The sequence below is a fragment of the Bactrocera tryoni genome, chromosome 4, assembly GCF_016617805.1.
Source record: "Bactrocera tryoni isolate S06 chromosome 4, CSIRO_BtryS06_freeze2, whole genome shotgun sequence".
In the NCBI taxonomy this organism is placed as follows: domain Eukaryota; kingdom Metazoa; phylum Arthropoda; class Insecta; order Diptera; family Tephritidae; genus Bactrocera; species Bactrocera tryoni.
The window spans coordinates 5,291,317-5,307,941 of record NC_052502.1 but is presented as its reverse complement, the minus strand read 5'-3'; the positions used below and the strand labels follow the sequence as shown (position 1 = coordinate 5,307,941).

General features: G+C 37.2%; 2 protein-coding genes across 2 annotated transcripts in view; both read left to right on the top strand.

Annotated features, from left to right (window-relative positions):
- The first annotated feature begins 1,119 nt into the window (after nt 1-1,119).
- Nucleotides 1,120-4,190, top strand: LOC120775216 (protein deltex). The gene is made up of 6 exons (XM_040105284.1): nt 1,120-1,303; nt 1,364-1,650; nt 1,709-1,883; nt 1,939-3,113; nt 3,193-3,335; nt 3,401-4,190. Exons 1-6 carry the CDS (start codon nt 1,120-1,122, stop codon nt 3,699-3,701), a joined length of 2,265 nt encoding a protein of 754 aa, XP_039961218.1. The 3' UTR covers nt 3,702-4,190.
- Nucleotides 4,191-10,556: 6,366 nt separating this feature from the next.
- The window catches only part of LOC120773392 (titin), a 62,199-nt gene continuing 56,130 nt past the window's right edge, over nt 10,557-16,625 (top strand). The window contains exons 1-2 of the mRNA XM_040102231.1: nt 10,557-10,741; nt 15,578-15,642. Of these exons, the coding sequence (XP_039958165.1) occupies nt 15,586-15,642 (57 nt within the window). The 5' untranslated portion in view covers nt 10,557-10,741; nt 15,578-15,585. The remainder of the gene's footprint in view (nt 10,742-15,577; nt 15,643-16,625) is intronic.

Here is a 16,625-nt window from a genome sequence, read left to right as displayed (position 1 = left end):
AAATAGTCGACAGCGACATCTTCTGGTAAAATCATTGGGGGGGCGTTCGCACACAATAATCCAGTAAGGCGTTTCATGAAATATTGTATTATTTTCAACAAAATGTTTTGCTACGAAATATTTACATAACTCCTTTGTAGGAGTTATATGTATATATTTTCCAACCTTTATATTTGTTGCATATTGGAAGACTACATTTCCTTACTTCATTTCGGACATAGAATTTTACATTTTGATGCTAAAAGCTATTTGAAATGTTATTTTGCCTAATGGAAAATCTAATTTTAGGTATGAAGGGAGTCCAACCTGCTAGAATATAGATTTTTAAGTAAATAAGTAAGTGAATATTCTAATTCTCTTGATGAAATAGTCTTAACTTTAACACAAGCGTCTCCGGAATTCTCTAGGAAATTTCACTTTAAGAAAAATTAAATGAAATAGTTGTATGAGTTATTGCAGTTCTTTATAAAAAAAATATTTGATTTCTTATTGGTATTTTATGGAAGTGACGAATGATTTCCTATTCTTTTAGATGAAATTCCTCAATTCAAAATAAGCAATTATGACCACTAGATGTCGCTGAATGTGAGCTTAGACAGAGACGTTTCTGTTAGTAGATAACGTATTTTTATAAATATACGTTCTCTGGTCAGATCACTTTGACAGTTTTCTTTTGAACGCTCTTCCTTTCATTCTTTTTGTAGTTTTCGTATAATTTTAATTAGGATCAATTGATCTGCTCTGATTGTACACTGATTTGATTGTAATGAAATGATATTTATACAAAAACTTTACATATTTGTAAGAAAAGTGATTAGCTAACTATGGTTGTTGGATATCCGCTTTCAATTGAAAAGCAAGCGCTTTGATTAATAGGAAATGATTACTCTTGTGTGCAACTGAATGCAGAGCCACCATTTTTATTTTTGTGTTTATTTTGTGATCGACATTTAGTGTGTGAATTGGGAGCAGATATATCGAGTGAATAAATGATCGCTTTGGATTATATTTGTTACACAAATTAGCAATATTGTAATATAAATTGTTTTGTGAATTGAATTGGTTATGCAGCGGTGAAATAAGAAATATATTCTCCGATTTTGCGGTTAGCTTTCGCTAATGGCTGGTCACGGTTGTGTTGGTGTTGGGAGCGGGGGAGGTATTAGTGGTTGCGGAAGCGGCGTAGGCGTTGCAAGTGGAGGTTCTGGAAGTGGGGGTGGTGCAAATGCAAACGTGAACACCCACGCAGTAGTCGTGTGGGAGTACGAATCCAGCAATAGCAAGTGGCTACCCTACAGTCCTGGTAAATAAACAATATATAATACATTTGATAGATTATTAATTTTATTAATTTCTTAATTAGATGTCTCTCAACATTTGGAGCGGGCACATGCCAAAAAGTTAACTCGTGTCCTTCTCAGTGATGCCGACCCACAACTTGAACAATATTATGTTAACATACGGACTATGACTCAAGAGTTAGAAGAAGACTCTGGGTTTTCCACCATTAATGTTCGCCGAATGTTTTATGTACCCAGTTCTCCACCTGGAAAGGGTACCAAATGGGAACGTTTGGGTAGCGCGGGTCCGGGCGATTGGCATCCCTTCAATATGCATTTACAGTGTATAATAGAGGATGCCTGGGCTAAGGTGAGATTTTGTTTAAATTTGGTGTGAAATAGAATTAAAATTTGTTAAATGTTTTTAGGGTGAACAGCGGCTGGATCTATGCAATACAAGATTTGGAACACCCTATATAATTAATTTTTGTAACCTAACGCAAATTCGTCAGCCGAATGGACCAATTCGTAGCATTCGCAGAACACAACAGGCACCGTATCCTCTTGTCAAATTAACGCCTCAACAAGCACAGCAACTTAATGGTAGTATTGTAATAGATAAATAATGAATATCACACTCTATACATATATTTTGCAGTGAATTTCTATAATGATTTCTGTACTAAACGAAACAACACCCTGCCGAAAACATCTGCTAAAATAAGCGACACAAAACAACTGCAGCAGCGTATGTCATCCCATAATAATGCGCTGGCAACGACTTCGATGTCACATGGCAGTCGACAACCTCAGCCGTTGCCTCCAATGGCAACAATCTCCAGTCAACATCTTCAACATGGCCATCACCAACAGCAACCAATTCACCATCATGGCAATTCTCACCTACAAACGAGTTCGCATGCGCATACACAACACCGCAGCAAGTCACACAAAAAGAATGGAGAAATGTCCACCACTAATTTGCGTCATATACTAAACAACTTGAATATATTCGGAAGTAGTACAAAAAGTAGCAACCCCCATTTGAATAACAATCTAAATGTGGCGCAACTTGGACATAATTCAGTGGCTTCATCAGTAAATCACTTGAGTATGCCATTTTCACATTCGAAAACACCACTGACTGCGTCTATGAAAAGCCACCACAGTCGCTGTTCAGACGGTTCCTTACAATCTCAGCGTAGCAGCCGTTTGGGATCGCACCGATCACGTTCACGTACTCGTGCCTCGGACACTGACACAAACAGTATGAAATCGACAAGACGCCCCAGTGTTGACACTGTTTCCACCTATTTATCGCACGAAAGCAAAGAGAGCCTTCGTAGTCGCAATTTCGCCATATCTGTAAACGATCTGCTAGATTGTTCGTTAGGCAGTGATGAGGTTTTTGTACCATCACTGCCGCCCTCCTCTCTAGGTGAACGTGCACCAGCACCCCCGCCACTTCCTCACCACGCGAGTTCGCTAAATTTAGCGCCCTCTGTTGGAACAGCAGGAGGCTCTGTAACTGTCGGTGCCTCTCTGCACAACATCAAGCCACATCAATCTCAACAACATATATTATCCTCGGCACAACAATCGACCATTGCCGGTTCCATAGTGGGTGTGGATCCGGCGAGCGATATGATATCTAGATTCGTCAAGGTTGCCGAGCCGCCGGTGTGGCCCAACGCGCAACCGTGCCCGATGTGTATGGAAGAGCTGGTGCAAAGTGCACAGAATCCGACGATAGCATTGACGCGCTGCCAGCACTTAATGCATTTACAATGCCTAAACGGAATGATTATTTCACAGCAAGGTGAAATGTCCAAAGTAAGTTGTAGCAATCGGGCTTTGTCTATATATATTGATTGCAATTAATGCTGTAATACTCACAACTTTTCATTTCTAGAACCTCTTTATTGAGTGTCCAGTATGTGGCATTGTTTACGGCGAGAAAGTTGGCAATCAACCTAACGGCACCATGTCGTGGAGTATTATCAGTAAAAGTTTACCCGGCCATGAAGGTCAAAACACCATACAGATTGTTTACGAGTAAGCGAGCGCCTGCATTTTAAGTTGCCACAACAACAATGAAATTAACTAAAAATTACTTGCAGCATTGCATCTGGTGTACAAACTGAGGAACATCCCCATCCAGGTCGTGCATTCTTTGCTGTTGGTTTTCCGCGCGTCTGCTATTTACCTGACTGTCCGCTTGGTCGCAAGGTATTACGATTCCTTAAAATCGCTTTTGACAGACGTCTTCTCTTCTCCATTGGCCGTTCAGTGACCACAGGACGTGAAGACGTGGTCATTTGGAATAGTGTTGATCACAAAACTCAGTTCAATATGTTCCCTGATCCCACATATTTGCAGCGTTGCATGCAGCAATTAGTACACTTGGGTGTCACCGATTAGTGAACACACGCAAATTCGACCGATCTAAACATATACATACATAACAAACATATGCATATATACTAATAAGTCTTATTCATTATTATCATAATTTAATTAAGTGTGCAATTTGAAAGTGTTTCAAAGAAAGTCGGGTTTGAGTTGCTCGAACGTTAAACACCCAAGTGGCCTTTGCGTTGTGACAAGCGTAAAGTACAGAGACGTGATGGTTGGTAAACTGTAACAAACGCATATTTTCATAAGCTTTAAAAGTGTAGGTTTTAAAAATTTACAAGACTTCCTTGAATGTTCTTCCATTTACTCTCTATTTTTTAAATATTTTAAGTAGTTTTATTTTCATATACACACATACATATACATTTGTAAGTTCTTGTTAAATTAACACAGTAATTCCAGTGCATCGCTTAGCAATTAAGCGCCAAGAAATGCCCATAGTGAAAATGTGAGGGAAAATGTGTGCCAGTACGCCAGCATAGATAAACTTTATAACTTTACTAATTACAACGAGAATTACATATATGAATATAACTAGTACCTCCCTTACAATGTTTTTTTTTTTTTATAGTGTAAAAGTATTGTTTTTATAACAATTGCACAAACACAAATTTTCGTAATTTGGTAGAGAATACGATTTTAAACGTTGCAACGAAGTTTTGTTCACATCAAGCATACAATTCTCTATCGCGTATCTCAAGTATTGCCAAACGAATAAATTGTCTTTGATATAGTACATATATAATACCATAAGACAATTGTTTTTAGTAAGTTGAATTTTTAAGTTTTAAGAATCTCCTGCTATATATTGCATGTAGGTGTAAAAAAATTGAATTGTGTGATCCATGGCATGATTTTGATCGTTTTTGTCTGTTTTTCTAGTTAAGCATATGATATTTTTTTGTAAAAGTATTTTATATAATTTTAATGTGCATTTTTCTATTGATACCTATAATTTTGTAGGAAAAAGGTGTGCAAGTGGAACTGATAAATTAGTTGTATTAAGATATAGCCGCAAAGGTTTCATACCATGATCTTTAGTGTAGATTTCAATTTGCAAATAAACGATTTTAATATATGTTTGTATGTAAAACTGTCGACGTTAAGTTTAGTTTAACAAATGTCTCATAAAAACAATTTGAGTTAAAAAGTTTTGTATTGCTTTTACAAATATCAATAAAAAATATAATACGAATTAAAAAAAAAGTATACTACAATTTTTATTCAAAATTGTTGTTGTTGTAGCGGCATAAAATGCTCTCCAAATAATTTTGCGGAATATGGTTACAAATAACCTGCTGTTTTTGGAACGTTATTGTATTATTCGTTTTGGTAGCCAACAAATGCAATTTCAGTTGATGATAAGCTAAAGAAGTCAAGCTTGGTGACCGTACTATCTCTTTAGGCGTTGCACTGGTCACATAAAACTTCTTCTCTTTATTGGCATAGACACCGTATACGCGGTCATCAAACAAACAGTCGTCGCACTCGCACTCAGAATATCTCTTTCCAACAGGTGCTACTTCGGACTAAGTAGGCAATTGAGAAATAAAGTCCTCTCTCGACGAACAAAAACCAAACTCTGAGTGACTTATACTCATTATTCCCGTCCTGCTGAGTCGATGTTACGAGTTTTAGATAGAAAAGCTCTGCGAAAGATTTGTCCTTTGTTTATTCGACGCAGTACCCGCCGAGGGAAGTAGAGGAAGAGGAAGACCTCCACTCCGTTGGAAAGACCAGGTGGAGAAGGACCTGGCTTTGCTTGGAATCTCCAATTGGCGCCACCTTGCGAAAAGAAAAAAACGACTGGCGCGCTATTGTTGACTCGGCTATAATCGCTCAAGGGGGGAGCCTGCTTTAGAGGCTTAAAAAATTCGATTTTTTTGAAAAGTTTTTGGGAGGGACATAAATAATTGATTAAAGCGAAATTTCTGGGATTTTTAGTTATATGTACATATATTTAAACATCATTCACAAATTTTTTGGATACGAAATCTTTGAAATTTTTTGATTTGTCGGACGGCGGGCAGGATGCAGGTCGCAATTTCTGTCGGAAACAATAAATTCAAAGAGATTCATATTTTTTAATAATTTATCAGTTAAACTAAAAAAATTGTAAAATCTTACAATTTTTTTTTATAAATTGAAAAAAAAGTGGCTTTGACCAAAAAAATTTGACTTAATGTTGTTTAAAAATATGTTCAAACTTGACTTTTCCTAGTTTTTTTTAGTTTAAATAGGAGATATTTTAATGCCGAAGATAATAAACTTTGCCCCAATTCCATATGACGTTTAGTTTTTTTTCTATCCTGCCCGCCAATGAAGAAAAATCGTAAAAATGAAAAACCGAGATATCGCGCTTGAAAGTTTTCGCTTTCTGCCTAAGAGCTTATATGTATGTATATCTGCTAGACGCTCGGTCACTATTTCCCTTCTAACTTCGAAAATATTTTGACTTCCCATCTATAACTTTGGGGACATATTCTTAAATTATTTTTAAAGAGATTAAGCAAAAAAAAAAATCGATTTTTTTAAGCTTCTAAAGCAGTCTCCCCCCTTAAGTGGTGTCTACGTTAGTAAAGAAGAAGAAGAATAATTCCTTTAAAGTATGCCACATTATGACCTAAAATTGTCCAAATCCAAACAAAAATGTTCAATCCCCTGGGTACCGCATATGTGGAGACCAGAATCTATATCTGACTTTTGACCGAAAATATCGGTCAATGTATGGGATATATAGTACAATGGAAATTCAGATAGAATCCTTCCCTGACAATGGTAATTCTGTGTATCTAAAATGGGTTAAATCGGGTCAACACTTCCCTAATATAAATATTTTCAAACTTCCACTTGACTTTATGCTGGATATATCGGCCAATGCTTGAGTTATCTCAATGAAAATGGGAGAGCGTGTTTATCTCGTAGCAGTGTATCTTTATGCCTAAAATGGATAAATTTGAGCGAAAACTTGACCTGCCTCCATGAAACTATTATCACTAGGATTTTCTGATGGAATTTCCTCCATATGATTTGTGATTGTATGTGAGGTTCCTTAATGATACCCAAAGAACACTTTTGAAATATTTTGTAATGCGATTAAAATTTATTTTTTTATAAATTGTATTAAAACATGTCGAAATTCGGAAGTTGTGAATTTAATGCAATAATATAAAATTTTTCAGTATCTGGAATAAAATTGTATACACTATGTATGTATGTAGGTACATATGTATGTATGTATGTATAATAACAGTATGTATTATATGATGCCGTTTTGCTTCTTCCTCGTAACAGTGTTGTTCCTGCCGAATATGGAGCGATGAAGGAGTTTCAGTTGAAACAACAATGATCACATTATCATCGCCATAGCCGCCTCGATCACCTGAGCACTGCCTTGTTTTTTTATAACATTTTTTCCATTTGTATGTGTAGCACAAGTCCACATAAATACATTGTTGTTACAATGCAATAAATAATGCCGTATGTAATATTAAATTACTTGTGGCACACACAAAAACAACCTACTAACATACTTGTATGTATGTATGTGTCTGTCGCACCGAATGGTGATCTTCTCGTAGGGCGGTGACGTCATCGCTACGCATAACTCTGTGCGCCCACCACAGCACAAGGACAAACGTATTTAGGACGTGACAATGTGACATTACCAAATTTGGTGTGAATAAGGTTTCGAATGATTATTAAGTATAGTATAGTCCATTTTTACTGATGGCATTCAGTTGGTAAATTCCCTTGAGTATTTCAATGCCTTCTACTCATACTTTTATTTAAGGGAAATGCTTCGATTTCAGCTTTTTGTTGCTTGCCTGAAGTTGTATGTTATATAAGGCATACAGTAGCGAGAAAAATGCTAAAAGCAATTTAGTTTATGGACATTTGTTATAAATATACTCCGCCAGTCGATAGAGATCACCTCTCGTCTGGGTTGCATTGGAGCGAAGTTGTCAATAACTAAACGCCATTAATTCAGTCGTGAAAAACTTGTCAATTCCGTGAAATACAAAAGGAATGAATGACATTTTTAATTCGAAATTGAAATAGTCATCTAAAACAGTTAAGCTCTCTTACTTAAGTATATACAAATGTATACTATATACATACATACACTTTAATATAGACAAGTGTCTACATTTGGATTATACTGCTTTTCTACGCACTTTCTGTTGACTCAAATAGTTGGGGTTGCAGCAGGATTGGGCTATGAGCGGACTGCAAGCAAAAATCATTTTTATAAGTACTTCTTCTTCTTTACTGGCGTAGACACCGCTTACGTTATAAGCCGCTTTAACGACAGCGCTTCAGTCGTTTCTTCTTTCCACAATGTGGCGCCAATTGAAGATTCCGATCCGATCTTTCCAACAGAATGGAGGTCTTCCTCGTCCTCTGTTTCCCCCGGTAGGTACTGCGTCGAATACTTTCAGAACTGGAGTGTTTTCGTCTATTCAGACGACATGACCTAGCCTGCGTAGGTCTTTTAATTCGCTGAACTATGTATGTCAATTTCGTCGTATATCTCATACAGCTCATCCTTCCATCGAATGCGATATTCGCCGTGGCCAACGCACAAAGGACTTCCGCAGAACCTTACTCTCGAAAACTCGTCAGATGTTGCCATCGTCCATGCCTCTGCACCATTTAGCAGGACGGGAATAATGAGTGACTTATAGAGTTTGGTTTTTGTTCATCGAGAGAGGACTTTGCCTACTTGGTCCGCAGTAGCATCTGTTGGCAAGAGTTTTCTGTGTGGGATTTCGAAGCTGACATTGTTGTTGCTGTTAATATTGGTTCCAAGATAGACGAAATTATCTACGACTTCGAAGTTATTCGACTGTCAATCGTGAAGTGGGAGCCTAGTCACGAGTGCGATGACTGTTTGTTTGATGACAAGAGATATTTCGTCTTGCCCTCGTTCACCACCAGACCCATTTGCTATGCTTCCTTATCCATTCTGGAAAAAGCAGAACTAACGGTGCGGTTGTTAAGGCCAACGATATCAATGCAGCCAGCAGCTGTAGGACGGAGCCATGTGTAGAAGTTCACGCAAGTGAGGAAAGTTCTCTGATCGCCATCCACTTGGGAGGGTCCACAAAAGATTCATTTACATATGGCTCAAGCAGCTCACGACTTCCGATATAAAACCGAGTATCCTCTGTTTTCATAATTGATTTTGATCATCCGCTTTGTATGTCCGCCAATTCTTCGGAGAATATACCGTTGTTTTGGATAATAATGAATGCCAAATTTCGTGAAGATATGTATCTTGTCAAATAAAAAAGTTGACCCAGATCGTTCAGCTTGTATGACAGCTATATGTTATAGTGGTCCGATATCGGCGGTTTCGACAAAGGAACAGTTTCTAGAGGCGAAAAAGTCGTACACGAAAATTCAAGTCGATATACAGATAGACCAACATGTTTAAATCGACTTAGCTCATTACGCTAATCATTTACCATATAGAAGGTATATGATATATTATATATATATACATATATAAAGTCGCTGACGTCTTCCTCTGCTTTCAGTATCGAAAGAATTTGGGTCTGACGACAATGTCCTTACCAAATTAATAAATAAGGCAGTACTAACTCCTTAGCCCTCAGAAAAATACATTTTTTTCATTTTCAATTAAATTTCCGGTTTTCTATTAATATTAGAGCAAGTGCAATTTGTTTGTTAAGCAATAAAAATACAAATTGCAACAATCAAATAAGAACATAATTTAGCTGCAATTATTTGTACATCAATCAGCTAAGAAGAAATGCACATTCATCAGCGTGAGTTATCACTGCATTGACAAGTTTGTTCGAAATGCACTGCTTTGCTTTCATTGACAGCTAAATCTGGAGGTTAGCCTGTTCCATGTCTCTAGCTTGCGCCTCTCGTCCAGTCAAGTCCGTGTTTGCATGCAATTGCAATTTTGTAGTTGTTGTTTTTTGTGTTCGGACTCGATATTTATTCTACTTATTGATTTCATATGACTGTGATGGGGCTGTGCTGCCTGCTGCAATGTCTAAAGTGATATCGTGAAGATAATTGCAATTGCAACGTTCAGTTCATCGTGTTAACTCGATAACGACGGTTGTGTGGTTGCGCTCATAAATAGCTCAAAAAGTTCTCTCAACGGTTGTGTACCCAGTGGCTTAAACAAAAAAAAAAAAAAATTTCAGTAAATTCAAAAACAAAAAATAAGCAATTTCGATTTCAAAATACTTTTGAATATTTTGGGCCGATTCTCGCCCTCTGGTTGGTGCTAAGTGAGTGTACTCAAGACTAATTCCTACGAGTGAGACATATTTTGAGACAAATTTGTAAATAATTCACAGCAGATTTGCTTTCCAAGTGCCAAACGTGTTGACTTTGCAAAAGAATTTTTGTTGTACTTTTGTTATTCAATAGAATCGCTCAAATATACATATGTATGTACTTGTATGCATAAGTATTTCTGTTGTTTTTCCCACCAGCTTCAGCGCCGTGCAACATTTGATATACGCCGGTAAGTTGCGAGTTTGTGGCTAAGCGCTGGTGCTGGTGCTTGTTCACCAAAGCCACAAATCAATCAAAACATTTTTTGCGCTCTGCTCAACCGCTTACTGCTCTGGTTGTGCTCGTAGTACTCGCCTTATTGCTTTAACACAATTGTTTTGGTTGGTTGTTCTTGTTGCTGTGGATGGCGCTGATGCTGTCGCGTCTGGAGACGAACGTCTCATTTGTGTGTAATCCTATATCTCGCTAAAAGCGTGCTTTGTTCGCATTATTCAATTATTAATAGCCCTTTTTGCAATTTTTGTTCTTTTTTCATAATTTTATTTCCACGTACAAGCACATACATACGTACATACATATTTGTTTACGTTAGCTACATGGACATAAGTACCCCAGTTTAAGGGTTATTAACTACAATCGAATTCGCAGTGTTATTTGGAGCAGCAGTTCCCTGCCACACCTGTTTATGTATTTAGTTCGAATTTTCTGAAACAGATCACTTCCCAGCCTATAACTCAAAAAGAAAAAGGAGCAAACTTAAGGTATGTCATAATATACATATATTTCTAATAAAATTTTAATTTATTTTTTTGTATTTATACTAATAAATAAAAAAAATATGTACCATTTTGGTCGACCACTTTTTGCCATTTTTCCGCTATACGATGAATGCATCAAAACTTCCCCACGAAGCTCTACCAGTTTTTGCCGAGTCATCAAAGTTGTGTGTGGTCTATTGTTGTCCTAATGGAAGTCGTTGATCTGTTGATCAGTTCTGACCGTTTTTTTCGATTGCTTGCTTCAATCTCATGAGCTGTTAATAGTAAAATGTAGAATTAATCGTTCAATCAGGCTGGATTCCTTTCCAATCCCACCAAATACTCAACATACCCTTTCGAGGCTTCAATCTTGGCTTTGCGACCATTTGTTGAGCTTCACCACGCTTGGACCATGATCTTTTTCGCACATTATTGTCGTATTTGATCCACTTTTCGTCTCCTGTTACCATTCGCTTTAGAAATGGCTCCATTTCAGCAAAGAATCGCAGTTGTACTAAATTCGGTCCATTAAATTTTTCAAAGACAATTCATGTGATACCTAAACATCGAGCTTCTTTTTGTAGCCAGCATTTTTTAAATGGTTCAAAACTGTTTGATGATGAATGTTAAGTTCCTTACCGATGTCATGGCTGCTTATGTGACGGTCCTGGTCAATTTTTTCAATAATATCATCGACTTTTTCAACGATAGGTCGACCAGAGCATGGTGCATCTTTCACATCGAAATTTCCAACGGCTTTTGGAAGCGAGCGAACCATTGTAGTGCTACACGAACTTATACAGCATCGTCTCCATAAACTTCATAATTTCATTGTTGGCTTGCGTGGCCTCCCTCCCCTTTTTATACAAAAATTTCAAAATATAGCGAATTTCTTCATTATTTTCAAAAATTAATTTTTTGGTTAAATGAAGCTTAAAATCTCACCTTTCCAACACTATATGGTGTGACACAATGTGATTGGTAGCACTGGAGATATACGACTGCAACAACGTCTATTGACAAAATACGAATAGACTTTTTCGAGTACCCAATATACCAGACCGATTCATTCCTTCCCCTAATTAGCTTCTTAATGAAGTATTACATATGTTTTGGATATAATTCAAGTTATCTCAACAAAACCATGTAGAAAACCATTGGGATGACATTTACGTCTAACGACGAACTTTTCTTAAAATATTCGTTCACATTCGTTCGTTCGTGGTAAAATCCCATCCAAGTTCTGCATAATCCTAGCCAAAATCTAAAATTATAAAAATACCTTTTATAAAAGTGGTCACACTATCTCTACTTTCTGATGTGAAAAGGCTTTCCTGTAAAGCCATCCGTTTTTAATGTCATCAAGACACACCACAATTAAGTGAAGTAAGATTTATAAAATATTTTGATTTTTGCATAATCTTACTAAGGATTAGGTATTGATCGCAGCACGAACCAAAGAGTTCTTATTACGTAGGAGTTCGCTATTTTTTTAGGCCAATAAATCAATTTAAACTTTGGAGTTAAAAATTAAGGTGAAGTCAGTCCCATAATCATACATACACATGCACATATATTCGTACATAAAAAATCTCCCCAAAAAAGTACAACGACATTACCTTTTACGAATTTACGATGCTCGTGCAGTGTCAATAAGTAAAAAAGCGGGGTTAAGCTTAAAAAATTGGCAGTCCAAAAGCGCTAATACAATAATTCCATTAGAAGAGTTATGGGCCATATGAAATATGGCCTCTTTACCTAAAGTCTTAAGCAGCACTCGTGCTCGGCTGTATCTAAAAAAAACTGCAAAATAAAGAATAATCAATTAAGATTTAAAGAAGTTGAAAGCAGTATTTTTGAGGCTTTTTCTTGCATTTTAAGCTTATAAAGTGCACGCATATAACTGTTCAAACATATTAAGTTGATCATTTCTGCGTTTATAGATATTAGATAGATAGAGAGGATTGTAATCACTAAAATTATTCTTTTAGAATGATGTATTAATCTTAAGAGACTAGCGAGTCGAACTAAGATATATAGAAAAGGTATAGAACAGCGATCGTTTATATCACTTTAATGAGTTATTCACTTTCATATTCTTTTTATGAAATTAACTACATAACTTTACCTAGTGAACGAGATTGTAACATACCTAGTAGAGAAATGGTGAATCGAAAGACCTTTAGTTTCTTTTCTAATCCCTTACAATTCGACCAACCTAATATTGATCACTATCCACATAAAAAGTGCAGCAGGCTAGCGCATAAGCGTGTTGCACGATTGCAAGTTACTTTGTCGCTTTACGCACGCGTGTTTTTCAGTCAAAATTTGTTGTCTACTACATTCACTCGTTACTAGCTTCACTACCGAAGTCACGCAGCTGGACGCAATGTCATATATGCGTTATATGCGATTGTTTGAGCGGCCTATTTAACCATTTGTGGGGTTTCCACAATTTAAATTCGATTACGCTCTCCTTCGAACCAATGGGACATGTCGACGTCTGCCACCTTATATCACGGTTTTTGGCTGACGTTGCTTGATTGTTCGCTTAAATGCAGCATGTGCTCGTACACATGTGTGCTCCATATTCATACACATATGGTATATGAATGTCATTATATGTTCTTATGGGTGTTTTAAATACAGGGTTCATGGAAACGCTTGATTTTAGGTTTATTTTAGTGAAATAATACTAAGTTCTTTAAAACTCCATCAGACCAAATGCTAATGTTAGTAAGGAACGTCAGATTGGAGATCGTAACTTCGCAGCATTCGAAAGTCATTTCTCGTCTTGAACTACACCAAAAGTTATTCATTTTAGAATATAGTCTTGTTTATTGACTGGACCTCAAAATGTTGTATATAGTATATGGTCTAGTCTGATTGAAAATAATCCACCCTATCGAAGACGATAGATCCCTCAATGAAGGTAACATATAAATGCATTGAAAAAATTCCTGATCAATGGCGATTTTTGTTGAGGCCGTTCTTGGGATATACGAGAGAAAGATTCTGCGAATGATTTATTGTTTTATTGAAGATTTTATATGCGGAAACTATGTAAAGTCGTTCATAGAGTTTAGTGAAGGGTATAAGTCGCCATATGGTGCAGATGCATGGACGATGACAAAATCTGATGAGTCGACGTTACGACTTTTCGAGAGAAAGATTCTGCGGAAGGTCCTTTGCGCATTGGCAACGACGATAAAGTACAGCGAACCAAGCCACAGCGGCTACGCTGGCTAAGTCATGTTGAACGTAAGGATGAAAACACTCCAGTTCTGAAAGTATTCGACGCAGCACCCACCGGGGGAAGCAGAGGAAGAGAAAGACCTCTACTCCGTTGGAGAGATCACGTGGGGAATTGGCGCCAAATTGTGAAAAGAAAAAACGACTGGCGCTCTGTTGTAAAGTCGGCTATATCCGCGTAAGCGGCATCTACGCCAATAAAGAAGGGAGAAGAAAATAAGGCGTCCGAAAGGATTGAAGATATTGAAAATCAATTGGAAATGAAATTAATTTCGCACGGTGCCTTGAATCGTCGCCAACTTGTGGTTGGTACGACTTACTATTTAGAAGACTGCCGAAATCGTTTATACTTGTATGCTTGTTGGAACAATTAGGAAGAGTGAGGCTAATTCTTCAAATTTTGTACTCCAAAGGATGCATTCTTCTTGCTAAAGATTTTTAGAACTTATCACAAAGTTAAAAAAAAGTTTTGTGGCTACAAAGCCTTACTGCGACATTGTCTTTTTCCGGACCTTAAATATAATTAAAAAGTAAGTATGTTTTATTACATTGTAACATTTATTAGATTTTATTTATGAACACCCTCTAAATGTACGCAGAATTACACTTTCATAAATAAGTCCAGCCGAAGTTGTCTATATGTCAGGCTGTCAGCGGGCCTATGCCCAGAATTTCAATTATTTCGAGTTTGCAAATGAAATGACCAAAACGAATGACACTTAAAAGGCGCATACATGCATTTAACAAATAAGTAATAATAAAAGTTAAATGTCAAGCAATAAAAACGAAAATTTGTTGATGAATTTTACCATTTTTGGAAAATGAAAATGTAGACTTGTTACTGCCGACTCGAATGCGAACACAAGTGCGAGTGCGAGTGCGAATGTGACTTTGTCATTGCGAATAACTTAAACGACGAGTATAAAACATATGTATGTACAGTGTCGGTTCGAATGTGGAAATACATAAATAATCTACTAATTTATATATAAACGCGCTTTATTATGCAATAATTTATAGATTTACTCGGTTAATGCAAACTACTGCTACGGTACTGTATGACAAGTGAGTGGAAATTGCGGGTGTTTTAGAGACAGTATTACATCACCATGCACCTATGTACATGCTTTAAACACGACTGTCTATGAACCAAATATTAATGGTTATTATTAAAATTGATTGCGAATGCTAACCCCCACACACGCCACGCTGTGTCAATTATTCTCCATGCAAGGTGACGGACAGTGTCAGAAAATCTGTACCCGAACGCATGTCAGTCATACAAATATAGTCGCACTTACTATAGAGTTAGTATCCACATCAATACAGACATCTGTTATTCTGGAATCGACTAATTGTTTTAAAAGCAAATCAGCTCAATTTGTTTTTAATGGACAGACATGCAAGTGCACACACACTCGCACTTGATGCACACAACACCATTTTGCTCCGCCATTAAAAACTTCGTTTTTATTTCTGCAGAACGCGCATGAAGTCATGCCACCGAAATATTATATTAAAATCAATTAATTATCTTACTTGAATGTACATATATTTATGTATAACGGTATGCGTTTATATTTTCAGGCTTCAACATGGAGCTGGAATGCGATCTGAGCGCAATCCAAAATGAGGACTTGCTGCGGCGCATGGTAAGTTCGCCTTATTACTTTATTATTCAATATGTTGTTGCTGTCTGAATTCTGCCGGTTTGACAGTTCTTGGCCTGATATACTAAGTTCAGGTCCGCTCCGGTTACGTACACCCTACCGTAGCGGGAACGGTGTTATAGAATATAATAAGGTTAGGTTAATGTTTTTATACTTGCTTTATGCTAAGTTAAAAAATTGTCTTGGCCTCTTCTTCTTCTTATTCTTCTTTATTGGTGTAGACAGGATTACGTTGAGGAATAATTTTATTTCTTATCAAAAGTTTAATTTTTTGTATCTTTCTTCTGAGAATTTTTTCACAGAAGCCTATCTACTATTGAACTCGGAGTTATAGGACCTCTTGAATTCCTGCACCTCTTACGCGGTTATAATCGAGTTCATAACAGCGCGCCTGTCGTTCTTTCCTTTCGCTGTTTGGCGCCAATTGCAGATTTAAAGTGTAGCGAGATCTCTCTCCATCTGGTCTATCCAACGGAGGGGAGGTCTCCTGCGCTTCCCACGACCGGTATTGCGTCGAACACTCTCGTATACTCTAAGAGCTGGAGTGTTTTAATCTATTCGGACGACATGACCTAGCCAGGGTAGCTATTGTCTCTTAATTCTCATGAGCTCATCGTTTCATCGTCTGCGATATTCGCCGTTACCAATGCGCAAAGAACCATATATCTTCCATAGAAACTTTCTCTCGAAAACTGGTAAAGTGAACCCATCAGATGTTGTCATTGTCCATGCCTCTGCACCATATAGCAGGACGGAAATAATAAATTTATAAGTCATTCATTATTTTGGTTTGGCTTTTATTCGTCGAGAGAGGACTTTACTTCTCAATCGCCTAGTAGGTCAGAAGTAGCTCCTATAGATATCAGCGTTGGATTTCGATTTCGTCTTGCTTTCCTTCACTACCATACTTTGCTTTGCTTCTCTGTCCAACCTGGAGAAGCTAGAATTAACGGCGCGGTTGGTTT

Coding starts and splice junctions, on each gene's coding strand:
- LOC120775216 (XM_040105284.1), top strand. CDS start 1,120: ATGGCTGGTCACGGTTGTGTTGGTGTTGGGAGCGGGGGAGGTATTAGT. Junction 1,304..1,363: donor GTGGCTACCCTACAGTCCTG/GTAAATAAACAA, acceptor TTTCTTAATTAG/ATGTCTCTCAACATTTGGAG. Junction 3,114..3,192: donor AGCAAGGTGAAATGTCCAAA/GTAAGTTGTAGC, acceptor TTTCATTTCTAG/AACCTCTTTATTGAGTGTCC.